This window comes from Mercenaria mercenaria, chromosome 9, assembly GCF_021730395.1.
Source record: "Mercenaria mercenaria strain notata chromosome 9, MADL_Memer_1, whole genome shotgun sequence".
NCBI classification, from domain to species: domain Eukaryota; kingdom Metazoa; phylum Mollusca; class Bivalvia; order Venerida; family Veneridae; genus Mercenaria; species Mercenaria mercenaria.
In genome coordinates, this window is record NC_069369.1 from 36,967,033 (window position 1) to 36,985,890 (window position 18,858).

Sequence of the window (18,858 nt, forward strand, 5' to 3'; positions counted from 1 at the left end):
ACACAGCCTTTATGAAACTTAATATGAATGTTTGCCTGAATACAGTGAGGAAGATGCATGGTATCAAGTCATCTGGGGTAAAAATCTAGGTCAAATAAACATTGTGAACACTCTATAGGCCACAGTTTCTACCCAATCTATCTGAAACCTGATCAGGATGTTCTAGAGGTCCTATTTTTCCCCCTGATCAGCGCAAAAACTGGTCATACCTTTTGTATCAATAAAATCTGGGTCACGGTAATCTTGGGTCAAAAAAGGACACCCCCACCCCATTCCTTTACGAAACCTAGTTTACAGTAATTTTGGGTCAATAAGTAAGAAGTAAGTGACTCTGTCCAATTTGGGGGAGGGGGGCATATAGGAGAGAGCTTGTCGGTTGGTCCTTTGGTTTTCATGGTTTCCAGACAATAACTCATGAAAGGCTTGGCAGATTTAAATAATTTTTGAGGCACAGGTGTAACATTATAAAATACAGGTCAAGTTTGACTTGAGGTCAGTAGGTCAAAGGTCAAGGTCACAATGACCCGGAATAGTTAAATGGTTTCCGGATGATAACTTGAGAATGCTTGGGCCAAGGATCATAAATTTTGGTACACAGATGTAACATCATAAAATCAGGTCAAGTTCGACTGAGGTCAGTAGGTCAAAGATCAAAGTCACAATGACCCGGAACAGTTAAATGGTTTCCGGATGATAACAGGAGTATGCTTAGGCCTAGGATCATAAATTTTGGTACACAGGTGTAACATTATAAAATACAGGTCAAATTTGACTTTGAGGTCAGTAGGTCAAGGGTCAAGGTAACAATGAACTGAAACAGTTAAATGGTTTCCGGATGATAACTTAAGAAAGCTTGGGCCTATGATCATGAAAGTTGATAGGGAGGTTGATCATGACATGCAGATGACACCTATTGATTTTGAGGTCAGTAGATCAAAGGTCAAGGTCACCATAACCTGGAACAGTTAAACCAATTCCAGACAAATACTTGACAACGCTTGGGCCTAGGATCATGAAAGTTGATAGGAAGTTTGGTCATGACCAGCAGATGACACCTACTGATTTTGAGGTCAGTAGGTCAAAGGTCAAGGTCACATTGACCCGGAACAGTTAAATAGTTTCTGGACAATAACTTGAGAACGCTTGGGCTTAGGATCATGAAAGTTGATAGGAAGGTTGGACATGACCAGCAGATTACAGCTACTGATTCTGAGATCAGTAGGTCAAATGTCAAGGTCACATTGACATGGAACAGTAAAAACGTTTCCGGACGATAACTTCAGAATGCTTGGGCCTAGGATCACGAAACTTAATAAGGAGGTTGACCATGACCAGCAGATGTCTCCTATTGATTTTGAGGTTCAACTTTGACATTGGCTTACTTCTGTGACAAGGCTGTATTGTGGGGGTATAATTCCTCACTCCTGTGACAGCTCTAGTTTTTCCATCCCTTTGTTTTAATGAGGCCAGGGATTTTACCCCCAACTTCCCACACTCACAAGCAAACACTCTACCAATTAGTTAATGATGCTGTTCCATTTGAAATATATAGCAAAATATTGCAGACTAAGTTTGATTTCTTTTCAGTGTATCTTCACATATAAATGCAGTGTTTCCCATGTATCAAATTTACTTTTTATATGACATTGTAAGATGTTAATGTCTGCCTTGAATGGGCAAAGAGATTTTAGTGTTAGCATGATTATTTGTCATATAACTTGACTGGAGTAAGATATTTTATTCAAGTTTTAGGAAGTTTAGCTTGCATTATAGTGTAGTTGTCTTCAGGAAAAAAAAACTCACATTTGGAGATCCTTGACTTACACTGCTGAAATTAGTAGGCATTGATTAAATACTGCATGTTATCAAGGTATATCAATGTCATCTAATCTAATGTAAAGGACTTGCACTACCTCAGTGTAAGACGCCAAAGTTCAGTTAGTTTGCCACTCTTGAACTACGTTAGTGTGAAATACAAGAACACAGATAACATAATACAAAATGTGTGCCATTCTCATATCCTAATCGTCACAGATATTTTTTTGTGCAGTCACTTATTAACATGAACATTTTCTATATTTCTCCCTCTTCCTTTGAACGGCAGTGAGCTCTGACATATTTTAGTCATCTGTATATTTTCATTTTGTGGACATAGAAAAGAGAAAATAGCCATGTATATATCCAAGTTTCTTTTCGTATAATAAGTTCAGAGCGTTAATTTTTTAAACCCTATACTGTGTCATAGAGTGACCTGCAGATGTAACAAGAATAAAAAATTATACATATCGTGTGGATATTCAATATATATTCAATATGCATTGCGAGATCATCTTGTTGAACTGCTGCTTGTAAACTGTGCTTGTAAACTGCTGCTTGTAAACTGCAGCTCTCTGATTACAGTACCACAGCATTTGAAGTTTTTTCCTGTCTTTGTGTATAATTTAGTAACATGGTAGCATGTTTCAGAATGGTAAAAACCCAAGAATACAGTTGTTCCTCTATAAAACCATGCTTTTGACAAAGACATATTACACTCCAGATAAAATGAATACTGTTTTCTCTTAATATTATAAGGCTCTTATATGTCTGCCTGTTTCCCAACCAGAGGGACAGTGCGGGAATGAGAAACCAGGTTTCTTAGTTGCCATGTCTTGAGGGTTGAGAAAACACCTGTGTGACACAGGGTGACATGTAAGATAATTTTTCTTGCCAACATTGCAATATGTTCAAAGACAATGTAAATTATAACATCATGCTTGTTGTTTATGATGTCATAGTTATGACACCACAATGCGTGTGTTGCATTTTTTTTCCCCAAGGGAAAAGATAAGATGATCCACTACTGAGATATCCTTGTCTTTCCCAGCTATTTTTAGCACTTAGTAGTCAGTTATTTGGTTCCATGTAAAATTATATATTTTGGCTTCCTCCCGAGTGCATGGAAATTTTGTGTCACAGACCAGCTTTTCATATGTCACATTTCCATTGTAAAAAAAAAAACTATGCTTGTATTTTGTGCATATGTGATTATTTTCTGAATGTGTTTAGATATTTTCACAATTTTTGAAATCATTTGTGTTTTGTATGTTGTCTGTATCAACAAATATTATTTCTGTTTGCGGAAATAAAGAAAAAAAAATAGCTATGAAGTTAGAGATGTGATGCTGAGTATTATATTGAAAATGAAATGATACCATGTAAATTTTATGAGCTGATATTCTAGCTTACTATTTATCTTTTGCATTGTATCTTCTAAATTTAAAAAGTGTTATTACAGTATATTACTATGCTTAATGTTATACTGGAACTTAACGTAGTTCTATAGTAATTATTAGGTCTAAGGCATAAAAAAAATGTTGTTTAGGGTAACCCAGCTGCCAGTCCAGATTTTTCGGATGCTGTAATAATTTTGTTAACTTGCGTTTTCAAATCAACTCTTATAACCCTCATATGAGCTGTGGCACGAGAAAACCAACATAGTGGATTTGCGACCAGCATGGATCCATGCTGTTCGCTAACGGTTTCTCTAATTACAATAGACTGTGAAAGCGAACAGCATGGGTCCTGAGCAGACTGAGCAGGTCTGGATCCATGCTGGTCGCAAAGCCACTATGTTGGTTTTCTCGTGGCGTGGCTCATATATCGAGTATGTTACCCTAAACAAACAATTTTTTTAGGTCTGAGGGATCAAAATCAGATATGTAGCTTTACATGTATGACTGAATGTATTCTTCACCATAATTATGCTATAAACAAATGGTTATTTTCTGTCCATGCGTAAGAGATAATATCATCTCTCTTGTTGTTTCCAGGCTTTGATGCACTACGAAATGTCATTGATCATAAAACACAGAAGGAGCTCGGTGTTCCCAGACCTTTACTACAGGTATGTTGAAATAATATTAATATTGACGGGTATATCCATAATCTATATGAAACCTTTTAGCTTATGGGGAGCTTTAAGGATTATTGAATGCCTGTTTTTCATCTATTGTCCATTTGTCATCCACATTATCTTGAAAAACAACATAACGTACCCAAAACCACCAATTTAAACCAGTTTCAACTAAATGTCACAGAAAATGTTCCTTGGATGGCCCTTCTTTTTCTAGAAAATCTTAAAAACTTTCTTGGAAACTGTTGGTCAAATTTGAAAATAATGTCATAGAAATCATGTTTCTTGGATGACTCTACCAAATTCTTCAAAATTCATTCAGGGCAACCAGTTGGTGTGGGGGATAGGGATGGTGGAAGGTTTTCATTATGTGGCTTTTGTGGAAACAATGCAGTATTGAGAATCTTCCTGAACAAAGCCTTGATTTCATGTTTTTAGAGGACAAAATGTCGACCCCATTCCTCTCTCGGGCCTGTCCCTCTCTAGAAAGTATGTTTTCCACCAGTTTTGACTAAGTAGTATTTTCTGTTCCAGAGCACAGTGACTGTAGATAGAAGTGTTTTAGAGCTGAAAGAGCTAATGACAGACTTGCCAGATTATGCCGACCAGTTTCTCAACATGATCTGCAATGTACTGCGAGGATATAGGGATACTTGTCATTCTGCCTATAGGGGTAGGATACTAAAATTCTTTGATACAGTTGTCAGATCATAATTTTCAGCCATTTCTAAAAGTTAAAGTTGAAATAAAGTATTGATTTTATAAACTGACTTAGTCTGACTAACCATTTTTTATGTCTCCCCCCCTCTGGGGGAGACATTTTGTTTTTGCCCTGTCCGTACGTCACACTTCATTTCCGAGCAATAACTGGAGAACCATTTGACCTAGAACCTTCAAACTTCACAGGGTTGTAGGGCTGATGGAGTAGACGACCCCTATTGTTTTTGGGGTCACTCTGTTAAAGGTCAAGGTCACGGGCCTGAACATTGAAAGCCATTTCCGATCAATAACTAGAGAACCACTTGACCCAGAATGTTGAAACTTAATAGGATGATTGGTCATGAAGAGTAGATGACCCCTATTGATTTTGGGATCACTCTGTCAAAGGTCAGTCACAGGGGCCTGAATATTGAAAACATTTCCGATCAGTAACTAGAGAACCACTTGACCCAGAATGTTGAAACTTCATAGGATGATTGGTCATGAAGAGTAGATGATCTCTATTGTTTTTAGGGTCACTCCGTCAAAGGTCAAGGTCACAGGGGCCTGAACATTGAAAACCATTTCCGATCAATAACTAGAGAACCACTTGACCCAGAATGTTGAAACTTCATAGGATAATTGGTCATGTAGAGTAGATGACCCGTATTGTTTTTGGGGCCACTCCGTCAAAGGTCAAGGTCACAGGGGCCTGAACATTGAAAACCATTTCCGATCAATAACTTGAGTACCACTTGCCCCAGAATGTTGAAACTTCATAGGATGATTGTACATGCAAAGTAGATGACCCCTATTGATTTTGGAGTCACTCTGTTAAAGGTCAAGGTCACAGGGGCCTGAACATTGAAAACCATTTCCGGTCAGTAACTTGTGAACCACTCGACCCAGAATGTTGAAACTTCATAGGATATTTGTTCATGCAGATTAAATGACCCCTATTGTTCTTGGGGTCACTCCGTTAAAGGTCAAGGTCACAGGGGCCTGAACATTGATTACCATTTCCGATCAATAACTTGAGAACCTCTTGATCCAGAATGTTGAAACTTCATAGGATGATTGAACATGCAGAGTAGATGACCCCTATCAATTTTGGGGTCACTCTGTTAAAGGTCAAGGACACAGGAGCCTGAACATGGAAAACCATTTCCAGTCAGTAACTTGAGAACCACTCGACCCAGAATGTTGAAACTTCATAGGATGATTGTTAATGCAGAATAAATGACCCCTATTGTTTTTTGGGTCACTCCGTTAAAGGTCAAGGTCACAGGGGCCTGAACATTGATAACTATTTCAGATCAGTAACTTAAGAACCTCTTGATCCAGAATGTTGAAACTTCATAGGATGATTGAACATGCAGAGTAGATGACCCCTATCGATTTTGGGGTCACTCTGTTAAAGGTCAAGGTCACAGGGGCCTGAACATGGAAAACCAATTTCCGATCAATAACTTGAGGACCACTTGACCCAGAATGTTGAAACTTCATAGGATGATTGAACATGCAGAGTAGATGACCCATATTGATTTTGGGGTCAGTCTATTAAAGGTCAAAGTCACAGGGGCCTGGTCATGTAAAATCATTTCTGGAAAATAACTTGAGAACCACTTGACCTAGAATGTTGAAACTTAATAGGATGATTGAACATGCAGAGGAGATGACCCCTATTTATTTTTGAGGTGACTTGATCAAAGGTCAAGGTCACAGAAGCCTGAACAGTGACTTGAGAACCACTAGGCCAAGAGTGTTGAAATTTAGCGGGATGACTTGACATGCCAAGTAGATGATCCCTATTGCAGCCAACCATCAGTGTCTCTGACTTTTGCTCCTAACCCCTATTGACTTCTTGCCTATAGGACTTTGCATTGGGGGAGACGTGCTTTTTTACAAAAGCAATTTCTAGTTTTATATTTATTTTGACAGCTATAGATTTTGTATTTTTATTCCTAAATGTTCAGGTATTGTACAGTATGATGCAGATGAGAAGCGGGTAATCAGTGCTATGTGGGCTAAAGACGAAGACATCAGCAGATTCCTAAGGTATTTTCTGAACATTGGTTTTGTGTATTAGATGTTTATACTAAACATAATTTATTAAGGTAGTGGAGCCGTAATGACATTATAGGCATTTTCCTTTCAATTACATATGCTTGGTATGCGATTTCAGCATTCTCTGGTTGTTCTGAAAAAGAATTTCTGTCATTACAGGTTCACTACCTTAACTTACTTGCTCGGCACTCTGGAAACTGGCATAACTAGTCTGCAATATATACCGTCAGGAAATAAGTGCAGAGAGTGATAATCCACCTAATATGAATTAGTTTATCACATGTTTGAGGTCGCGGGAGTGTAATAAAGCCATTACATAAATTTGATAATACACTAGTGTAATAAAGCTTTGACGTTGATGTCGTTTAAAGTATAGGAAACATTGGTCAAATTGACTTGTTTATCATAATTAAAGAAAGAAGAATTTTTAATGTTTCGACAGGAAAAGCTAACATTTGATAAAAAGAATATTACATATGACTGTGACTTTCCACACTCGTTGAATAAAATTGATAAAATGCAACAAGTTTAATAAATTCAATATAAAAAGACACTCATGAATGTAATATCCTCTATGTAAATCATGTCAGCTCTATACATTAATGTTTAGATCTCTTTCATAGGCAGTTAAGATCTTTGTTGGAATTTTATTATTAAGCATTAAGTTTAAGTGCAAGTTTTACTCCTTAATCTAGGTCATTACCAAGTTGGAGAACCTTGCAGCCAACAGATGGCCATGAACTGAACAGGACGGTGTGTTCTGAGGAAGAGATGAGAGCCTTGAATTCAAAGGAAGCTGTGATCCTGATAACTAATCTGTCATCAGAGGAGGCATTTATTCCACAACATGAGATCATCACTGATGTCACACAGATGAGAACTGTTGCTAATGTTCATGAAAGCTTGGTAATAGCTTGTTCGCATATTTGTATAATATAATTATTATAGATATTTTTGGAAACTGAAATCCCAAAAACTTTAAAACCCTGTCAAACTGTTCTGTTGCCCTACTTCCGAATTTTTCATTTTTATGCCCCCACTTTTGGGGGGGGTGCATATAGATTTGCACTTTTCCGTCCGTCCGTCCGTCTTTCTGAGAATGTTGTGTCGCGCCTAGCTCCAAAAGTATTTGACCTAGAGTCACAAAACTTTACAGGAATGTTGGTCAACATGTGTAGTTGTGCACCTGGGGTTTCACGTTCAGATTCATTCAGTCATGTATGAGTTACGGGCCCTGACTATGTAAAAATTGGTCATTTTAGTGTTGTGTCGCGCCTAGCTCCAAATGTATTTGAGGTAGAGTCACAAAACTTTACAGGAATGTTGGTCAGCATGTGTAGTTGTGCACCTGGGGTTTCGGGTCTGGATTCATTCAGACATGTAGGAGTTATGGCCCCTGACTTGGTAAAAAATTGGTCATTTTAATGTTGTGTCGCACATAGCTCCAGAAGTATTTGACCTTGAGTCACCAAAGTCTACAGGAATGTTGGTTAGCATGTGCAGTTGTGCACCTGGGGTTTCGCGTCCGGATTCATTTAGCCTTGTAGAAGTTATGGCCCCTGACTTAGTTAAAAATTGGTCATTTTAATGTGTCGCGAGTAGCTCCAAAATTATTTGACCTAGAGTCACCAAAGTTTACAGGGATGTTGGTCAGCATGTGCAGTTTTACACCTGGGGTTTTGTGTCCGGATTCATTCAGTATTGTAGGAGTTATGGCCCCTGACCTAGGATAAAATTTGTGTCCTTTGTCATATAGTGGGGGCATCTGTGTCTCATGGACACATTCTAGTTCTTGACAGTTTCTGTATAAAACCTATCTACAGGACAGCTCCCAAGGCTTTTGGGTTGGAGCCCATTACAATACAGGAGGACTTCTTTTTATTTCTATAATGTTCATTAGATTAGAAATAATTGATCCCAAACATAATTACATAAAGTTACAGTTTAGAGCTCAGATGCAATGCATAGGAATTAAAATACTGTGGCTTCAACCCACATGATATAATAATACGCTTCTGAACGACACATACAAACAATGATTTTATCACAAAATAATGTCGCTTCTTCAGCTTTCTTGGTTTTATTATGATATATGTTAGTGATAGTGCAGAAAGTGTGTTCAGTTTCACTTGTACAACATCTTGATTCTTACATTTTGTTATTACAATTCTCTAACTGAACAATCTCATTTCATGGTCAGCTCTGTCTTTTTCAGGAATGGTTTTCAACGCGACTGAAGAATTTTTCTGTTACAAAAACCACAATAGCGACACAGTACTTAAATGTAGAATCCCCACTGTATGATGTAAGTTATAACTTCCTTTTGTATTAAGTACAAGAACCAGACTTTAAAGTTGATACAATGCAGTTCAAGTAAAATACTTTTTACAGAACAATTAGTGACAGTAATTAATTTGTCCAGTATTAAAACATGCTGATATTACTGTTTCCTTTTATTTTTAAAGATGTTTGAGTTGACACCTAGAAACACTTTCATGTTTAAGTGAGTTAGATCACTGATTTCGCATGGCTTGCCATTTACCTACACTCAGGTTTTCATGTGAAAAAGCCATCCAACTGTCTTTGGTAGGTTCTTGGTTTTACCTGGGTGCCCACCTCGGCCTAAAATAAATGCTGGAAAGGCGCTGTGGGTCTTCTTTCACCATTAAAATCTCAGCAGTTTCTGTATGACTTAAAGTGTGTCATGCATCTTAAAACCAAAGTAAACAACAAATAAAGAGTTTGCTGTTAAGAGATGTGGATCATTTTCAGTTTTTGACCTATATATTCATTTCAGGATGCTCCAACAGTTTTACCTAAAACACTTGAGTAAGTATTTTATGTAGTGTTGATGCTTCATTTTTTTCCTGACTTTTTATTGGTCTGTATTTTACATATAATAATGATAATTTTGCACAGTCAATATTGAGATTGTTTGGGGCTTTGGGCATTGAAGGAACAGCAAGAAAATTTGTATAAGCAAGTATGTAAACAAAGAGAGAGCATTCTGTTGGCTCTTCGTTACATCAGAATTAACTGTTAGTGGCAGCCATCACAGACTGGTGATCACCACTACTGCTGTGTCATCCAGTGTGTTCCATGGTAAGGGGTAAAATACTTGTTGACAGGCCCCTGCCCGACAGTGTTTGTTTATCAGCAATAGCGTTGTTCATAATGCTTGAGCCATTTGAAATTTTATGGGATACTGCATTGTCTGCTTGACAGAATTAAAAGTTTTACATAACATAGACTACTTGTGTAAATTTACATTTCCTCCTTAACTGTCAGCAGTGCATAAGATACATACATCCAGTGTGCAACTTTTTGTCTAAAGAACAGGTAGAACTGTATAATGGTACTACCTATAGAATTGAGCGCTGTCATAAAAAAGGTTTATATTATGATGAATTTTCTAGACTTCGTTGACCTTTATTCAATATTTCAACAGGTCATTGAACAGTCTAGTGAAGGATTTCCAAGATTTAGCAGAGATTTGTTTGTTACTGTTACATCTAGAAGTGAGGGTTCATTGTTTCTACTATCTCATGCCAGTAGCCAAACAGGTTTGAACTTTGTCTTAGTTGAATGTTTCTTACTTTGACCAAGTCACGTGTTTTCATACTTTCTAAATTACTAAAAATGCTTGATTTAAGTTACATGGTTTATATTTTGTTCAAGTTACATGTTTCAGAATTTGTTCCAAAGACATGACTGCATTACATTTTGAACTTTGTCTCTGTTACACTTTTCAATGTTTAAATTACATGTTTCTAAATTTGTTTAAGTTCCGCATGTCAAATTTATCCATGTTACAGGTTTCATAAAATGTGTGCCCCTCAAAAGATTTTGGTTACACTGACAGAAAGGTATATTTTTTTAAATTTCAGTCAAATTATGCTGGTCCCATTGATGATTTAGATCCAGACTCTAATGTGCTTAAGTTAAACAAGGATCTGTCTGGTATGGAAGAAGTATTGTCACAAAGTCTACAGCCTAAAAAATTCAAGTAAGTTTTGCTAAATAAATCAGTAAAATAATATATAAAGTGAAGTATTAACCCTTCTCATGCTGGACATGATTGATTCTGCCTTTGCGAGCAGTGTAGATCATGATCAGCCTGCACATCCATGCGTTCTGATCAAGATATGCACTGTTCGCCGTTCAGTCAGTATCTTTTTGATAAGCACCCCTTTTAACAGTTAATGGTACTGTCCACATTGAAAGATGGACAAGTTCATTATAGAAATTTAGAAGTTTAAGGGTTAAGTCTTTGAACCGCCTAATCCGTAACGGGGTTTTTCATGAATTGCAGCTTTCTTTAGCAAAATCCAGATATCAGTTTTACTCATTCTAGTGGTAACAGGATCTTTTTTGAAGTTTTGAAATGTTTTTAAAGATGTCTGTTTATGGCAAAAAATGTATTTATCCCCATACTGTAAAAATTTAGCAGTCAAAATATGGAATAAAAATAATAATAGTTTTGCATGGAAATGTTGCTTTTGTGCTAACTAAGATATCTGAAAGTTTTATAACATTCCATTCACAAATAATAAATTCTAAAACAAAGATATTTTTAAAATTTAAAAAGTTCCTATTACCACCCTCAGAGTTCCCAAGGAAAAACCTTATTATGAAAAAGGTGGATCAAACAGTGATGTATATACTGGAACCATTTTGTTAATTATTTGAATTTAGAAAATGTCAATTATTTGCTTTTAGAATATTATATGTGACATGGCAAAAATTGATTCCTTGTAAAGAAGAATGAAATTGCATATTTTCTTGGAAAATTTGAAAATTTTAGATCCAGATAAATACATATATTCGTCTTGTTGTCAACAGTGCTTTCAAGTGGTTGTTTTTTTTTTTATCAGATTATTCACCAAATATTTACATATTTAACAGTTCATTTATAGCCATCCTTTCTATGTCGAATCTTGCCCACAGTTTTTCCTTCTATTTGTAGTTGTAACATTCATACAAATAATTATTGGATTTTATACTGTAAAATCATCAAATGTCAGGTGAGTAAATTTTGTGGTTTAGGGAAAAAATGAACTGTATTGCATTGGGGCATGAATTGTGGATTTCAAATCTTTATGGTAGAATTATGGGAAATATTTACTTCTTTATTGGGATTTTGTTTCATGGATTGTCACTACCACGAAAAGTTCATGAATATTTATGATTTCACAGTAGATGTAACTCGTATCTCTTTCTTGTGGAGAGTAATTTTTGCCTAACTTGCTATGTTATGTTACAGGTATATATTTGAAAGTCTTGGCTACCTTGTTGCATCAATCCTGATGAACAGTATGCAGTTTATCAAGAAAATCAATGAAAATGGAATAAAAAAAATGTAAGTATTTCATACATTTTCAGAAATTTGTCTTCAGTAATTAAAATCATAGAGGCTGTGATGTCATACTTATATGGATATGTGTAGTAATTCATTCTTCATGTCGCTGTGTGCCTGATGTGTCTAAATTTAGAACATTACACTTTACAAACAGTTTAGCAGTACACATTCAAAGTGCACTTATAAAACCTAAAGGTTTTAAACTTGTAGATGTATGTACAGTGGTTTGTTGATTACCTTTTAAGGTATCCCACCTACAAATAAGCAAGTTCTATATAACAGTGCTATTAAAATATATCAAATATTGATGCCTGGTAAGCTAATTATACCCCCACCAAACATGTTTGAGGGGGGTATATAGGAGTCAGTTTTGTCGCGTCCCGTCCCGTCGCGTCCCGAAATCTATTATCTCAGTTATTACCAAATGGATTTGATTCAAACTTAAAATACATGTTCCACCTTATCACCCACATCATGTGACACAAGGTGCATAACTCTTGACACCAAGTTTTCATGAATTATGTCCCCTTTTACTTAGAATTTAAGGTTAATTTTGTTGTATTTTCACTATATCTCAGTTATTACCAAATGGATTTGATTCAAACTTAAAATAGATGTTCCACCTCATCACCCACATCATGTGACATAAGGTGCATAACTCTGACACCATTTTTTTTTATGAATTATGCCCCTTTTTACTTAGAATTTAAGGTTGATTTTGATGTATTTTCACTTTATCTCAGTTACTACTGAATGGATTTGATTCAAACTTAAAATAGATGTACCTCCTCATCATCCACATCATGTGCCCACATCATGTGACACAAGGTGCATAACTCTGACACCAAGTTTTCATGAATTATGTCCCCTTTTACTTAGAATTTAAGGTTAATTTTGTTGTATTTTCACTATATCTCAGTTATTACTAAATGGATTTGATTCAAACTTAAAATAGTTGTTCCACCTCATCACCCACATCATGTGACATAAGGTGCTTAACTCTGACATAAATTTTTTTTTGAATTATGTCCCCTTTTACTTTAAATTTAAGGTTGATTTTGATGTATTTTCACTATATCTCAATTATTACAAAATGGATTTGATTCAAACTTAAAATAGATGTTCCACCTCATCACCCACATCATGTGACACAAGGTGCATAACTCTGACACCAATTTTTCATGAATTATGCCCCTTTTTATGCCCCCGAAGGGAGGCATATAGTTTTTGAACCGTCGGTCTGTCAGTCTGTCGGTCTGTCAGTCTGTCCACAATTTTCGTGTCCGGTCCATATCTTTGTCATCGATGGATGGATTTTCAAATAACTTGGCATGAATGTGTACCACAGTAAGATGACGTGTCGCGCGCAAGACCCAGGTCCGTAGCTCAAAGGTCAAGGTCACACTTAGACGTTAAAGGTCATTTTTCATGATAGTTATTATTATTATTATTATTATACCAGATTTATATAGCGCCCTTTTCATGATCAATTCCACGTTCAAAGGCGCTTTACATAGTTCAAATGCAGCCACACAAGGGCGCATAATTCATCCTCTACTAGCACAGACACAGAGCGATCTGACCAGAGGGACAGAGTGAGACAAAGCCCCCACGACAGATAGATCAGAAATCAGATACAGGCTTGTCCGGCTAACTTAGCCTAGCTCGTTTCGAATAGAGAGCCTGGTTCTTTAACGTGCCCAGTGTATAGCACTGATACACGCAAGGATTGCCTGGGTTCCTGACCAGTACACCTCTAGTTGGGTGGGAAACACTGAAAAGCGTTTCTGAAAATTCCCGAGTAGCTGCCGGGGATCGAACCGCCGACCTCAGGATTGGAAGGCCAGTGTGCAAACCACTGAGCTATCCGTCCACCCATAGTTGGGCATGTCCGGTCCATATCTTTGTCATCGATGGATGGATTTTCAAATAACTTGGCATGAATGTGTACCACAGTAAGACGACGTGTCGCGCGCAAGACCCAGGTCCGTAGCTCAAAGGTCAAGGTCACACTTAGACGTTAAAGGTCATTTTTCATGATAGTTGGGCGTGTCCGGTCCATATCTTTGTCATCCATGGATGGATTTTCAAATAACTTGGCATGAATGTGTACCACAGTAAGACGACGTGTCGCGCGCAAGACCCAGGTCCGTAGCTTAAAGGTCAAGGTCACACTTAGACGTTAAAGGTCATTTTTCATGATAGTTGGGCGTGTCCGGTCCATATCTTTGTCATCCATGGATGGATTTTCAAGTAACTATGCATGAATGTGTGGCACAGTAAGACGACGTGTCGCGTGCAAGACCCAGGTCTGTAGCTCAAAGGTCAAGGTCACACTTAGACGTTAAAGGTCATATTTTATGATAGTGCATTGATGGGCGTGTCCGGTCCATATCTTTGTCATTCATGCATGGATTTTAAAATAACTACGCATGAATGTGTAGCACAGTAAGACGACGTGTCGCGTGCAAGACCCAGGTCCGTAGGTCAAAGGTCCTAAACTCTAACATCGGCCATAACTATTCATTCAAAGTGCCATCGGGGGCATGTGTCATCCTATGGAGACAGCTCTTGTTACTTAGAATTTAAGGTTAATTTTGATGTATTTTCACTATATCTCAATTACTACTGAATGGATTTGATTCAGACTTAAAATAGATGTTCCACCTCATCACCCACATCATGTGACACAAGGTGCATAACTCTGACACTATTTTTCTTGAATTGTGTCCCCTTTTACCTAGAATTTAAGGTTAATTTTGATGTATTTTCACTATATCTCATTCTGATTGGCTTAGAGCCAAAGGGAAGTAACCTTTTTTTAACCTTTGTACTGAGTTTCTTCCCCTTAAATTCCAGGAATTAGTCTATTTTTAGAAATCCTATTTTTTTAGATTTTCAATATTTTAGGTATTTTTCTAACTTTTTTTATTATAAGTCCTATGTAAAAAGTAAAAACATTTTTCCGTGGTAACATGGGTCGGTAAGACACTTTTTTGTATTCACTTTTAGTGTATCTCTAATATTAGAGATTTAATATATTTACTAGTATTACTATACTAGTATTATACTAGTATTACTTATATGTGGAAGCCAAGGATGAAGTACTCCAAAGTATTTTTAAGATTCCTTATGGTTGCCATTCTTCTGTGACAAGACCGTATGGTGGGGGTATGAGTCACTCCTGTGACAGTTCTAGTATGATTTTGGTATCATTTGAAAGTGTATTGTCTACTGAAAAAGAAGATATAAATTACATGACAAAATATGTTCTAGAAATTTTATCTTTTTTATACGCCCGAAGGGACGTATTATGTTATGACGCTGGTGTCCGTCAGTCCGTCCGTCCGTCTGTCCGTTAGCAATTTCGTGTCCGCTCTGTAACTCTTGAACCCCTAGAAGGATTTCAAGGAAACTTGACACAAATGTTCACCACACCCAGACGACGTGCAGAGCGCATGTTCTGGATGTCTCACTTCAAGGTCAAGGTCACACTTTGGAGTCAAAGGTCATATCAGTTTGTTTCGTGTCCGCTCTGTAACTCTTGAACCCCTTGAAGGATTTCAAAGAAACTTGGCAGAAATGTTCACCACATTGCAACGATGTGCAGAGCACATGTTCCGGGTGACTCGCTTCAAGGTCAAGGTCACACTTAAGGGTCAAAGGTCATATATGACTTTGCTTTTTGTATATTGCTCTGCATTGCAGTGCTCTTGTTTTTATTTGGCAGATCTCTTTTTTTGTACTTACAATAACAATTTTTTGAATTACTTCCCTTTTATGTTACTATAAATAGCTTATTTTGAAACTTTTTTATTATTGGCCGTAGGGAAAAACCGAGACCACTTTTCTGTGGTACAACATGGATGGTACCTCCAATTTTAAGGTGTATTTTTACATACCTGTACCTGATAAGGATTTTTTTGTAGACTTTGAATTTTTTTTTTGTGGACTTAGATTTTTTTTTTTAAGTTTTCCTTTTGTTGTTCCAGTCCTTTGGGGCTTCAACAGTCAAGTTCTCCCATCCTATGATGTAAGCCTTCGGGCGTATATTGCCCCGCTTGGCGGCGCTCTTGTTACTTTATAGTTTTCAATAATACTTCAACAGAAATCCAGTTATTACAGTGTAAAATTTATCATTTTGCAGTCAAAAAACATGACTGTAGTGATTCGTGCATATTATTATGGTCATCTTATTTACTAATTCTTGTTCAGCAGACATAACTCTTTCAAATGATACCAAAAAAACATGGGGTCGCCAGGCATCGAAATGTTACCTATTTGTGGATCGGATACCTTACCAGACACTTATTATTATGTCCCCCACCCACACCACTGTTCGGTGGGAGACATATTGATTTACTCCTGTCTGTGTTTGTGTCTGTCAGTCTGTCACAAATCTTGTCCGCACTCTTTAAGTCAAACAGTTCTCATCCGATCTTCACCAAACTTGAACAAAATGTGTTTGCCAATAAGTCCTCAGCCAAGTTCGATAACTAGCCAAATCGGCCCAGGCACTTTGGAATTATGGCCCTTGAATTACCGAAAATACTGATGCCAGTGATACAGGTCTTGGTGCATGGTTGACTCAGATACATAATGGAGAAGAAATGCCAATCTACTTGATTAGGCAGTTGTGGGAGATATGCGCTTTTCTTAAAAGCAGCTCTAGAGACTTGATACTCATACACTTGTTGAAATCTTGACCTCTTTAATGTTTGAGGAAATTTTGGTTACTACTTTTATTACAGTTCGATAGAAACTGTTTTGCGGGTTAAACATGTCATTTTCAGAAGTAATGTAAAAACAGTTCTGTCTTCTAAATTGTCGGTTGATGTGCAAAGATTATCATGATTATAGATTTTGAATACTTTTACTGTCACAGTAATAATTGCAGATTGTTTTGACATATGAGGAAATAATTTAATTACTTGGGCATGAAATTCTGTGGTTTAAGCCAGAACTGCTATTACATGGGAATATAAGTTCATGGATGTCAAGTTTTGAAGATAACATGAATTGGAACTTTATTAGTTCATATGCACCTACATATATTTATAATTTCACTGTATTAACCTTATTACTGCTGGCGGCAAGTGATTCTGCCTTTGCGACCAGTGCAGACCAAGATCAGCCTGCACGTCCGTGCAGTCTGATCATGGTCTGTACTGTTCGCTATTCAGTCAGCAAACTTTCAGTAAACACCCCTTCAAATGATAAATGATACTGCCCAATTTGAATGATGGACCAGTCCGTTATAGAAATTTAGCAGGGTAAGGGTTAAGAAAGTGCTGATATTTACCAGAACCTGAACTATGAGATTTTATGTCTGCAAAGTTAAATTATTGCATAGTACATGTATTTTGAGTAATTTGAAAACGTCTTTTTTTCAATTTGTGAAAATTGAGGTATTTTCATGCAACATTACACAATTTCAGGTGTCGAAACCTGTTTGCCATACAACAGAATCTTACAAATATCACAATGTCGAGAGAGTCTGATCTAGACCATGCCAGACAGTACTACGAATTACTGTATCTCAATGCACATGTAAGTAGATTTCATATTATAATCACTTGGCTGCTGTAGCTGAGTTGTTAGAATCGCAGGCTTCAAAGCACTTGACCCTCACCAATGTGGGTTCCACACTTAGCTTCGGGTGTGGAATTCTTCACGAGGAAGTGTCCATCTGGCTTAAAGAAGGTCAGTGGTTCTACCCAGGTGCTCACCTATGCCTGAATATATGCCATAAGGACACTTTGGGTCTTCATCCACTGTGAAAAGCAGGAAAGTCACCAGATGACCTGTAAAAAAACTGAAGTTGGGGGAAGTTCCTTGTGGAGTAGAAGTACTGAAAGAGGTCAAGAACTCTGGAGATGTTAATAGAGAACTGTTTACATAACTAAAATGCCTTAAAGTTTGAAAAAATGCATTTAACTTGTATAAAACAACACAAAGTCTAATTTGATAACAATTATGTTCTGAACGATATTTGAAGGTCACTTGGTAAACTCCCAAGTTTGAATTATTGGTTTCGCCTTTGCCATCCGTCCGTCTGTCCATCCGCATTAAGCTTGTCCAGCTTTCACAGGTCAAACTGCTGGCTGGATTTCGACGAAACTTCTTAGAAGTGATCAGTACCAACCCTAGTTGTGCATATCGCTGGCACTTTCCGCTTCGCTGCACAAATTGGCCGCCAGAGCTAAAAATAGAAAAATCTTGTCCAGCTTTCACAGGTCAAACTGCTGGCTGGATTTCAAAGTAACTTCACAGGAGTGATCAGTACCAACCTTAATTGTGCATTTCGCCGTCACGTTCCGCTTCGCTGCACAAAATGGCCGCCAGAGCTAAAAATAGAAAAATTTTGTCCGGCTTTCACACTGCTGGCTGGATTTCAACGAAACCTCATAGGAGTGATCAGTACCAACCCTAGTTGTGCATATCGCCGGCACGTTCCGCTTTGCTGCACAAAATGGCCACCAGAGCTAAAAATAGAAAAATCTTGTCCGGCTTTCACAGGTCAAACTGCTGGCTGGATTTCAACGAAACTTCATAGGAGTGATCAGTACCAACCCTAGTTATGCATATCGCCGGCACGTTCCGCTTCGCTGCACAAAATGGCCACCAGAGCTAAAAATAGAAAAATCTTGTCCGGCTTTCACAGGTCAGACTGCTGGCTGGATTTCTCTACGAAACTTCACAGGAGTGATCAGTACCAACCCTAGTTGTGCAGATCGCTGGCACGTTCCGCTTCGCTGCACAAAATGGCTGCCAGAGCTAAAAATTGAAAAGTCTTGTCCAGCTTTCACAGGTCAAACTGCTGGCTGGATTTCAATGA

At 37.5% G+C, this 18,858-nt stretch overlaps 1 protein-coding gene across 4 annotated transcripts in view; it reads left to right on the plus strand.

Moving 5' to 3' along the window:
* Positions 1-18,858, plus strand: part of LOC123546963 (exocyst complex component 4-like) — a 47,923-nt gene that overhangs the window by 27,702 nt on the left and 1,363 nt on the right. For all 4 annotated transcript variants that reach the window (XM_053551211.1, XM_053551210.1, XM_053551212.1 and 1 more), the window contains 10 exons: positions 3,813-3,886; positions 4,430-4,568; positions 6,571-6,652; positions 7,357-7,567; positions 8,877-8,966; positions 9,459-9,490; positions 10,110-10,224; positions 10,549-10,667; positions 11,925-12,020; positions 17,459-17,570. In XM_053551211.1, the coding sequence (XP_053407186.1) occupies positions 3,813-3,886; positions 4,430-4,568; positions 6,571-6,652; positions 7,357-7,567; positions 8,877-8,966; positions 9,459-9,490; positions 10,110-10,224; positions 10,549-10,667; positions 11,925-12,020; positions 17,459-17,570 (1,070 nt within the window). The remainder of the gene's footprint in view (positions 1-3,812; positions 3,887-4,429; positions 4,569-6,570; positions 6,653-7,356; positions 7,568-8,876; positions 8,967-9,458; positions 9,491-10,109; positions 10,225-10,548; positions 10,668-11,924; positions 12,021-17,458; positions 17,571-18,858) is intronic.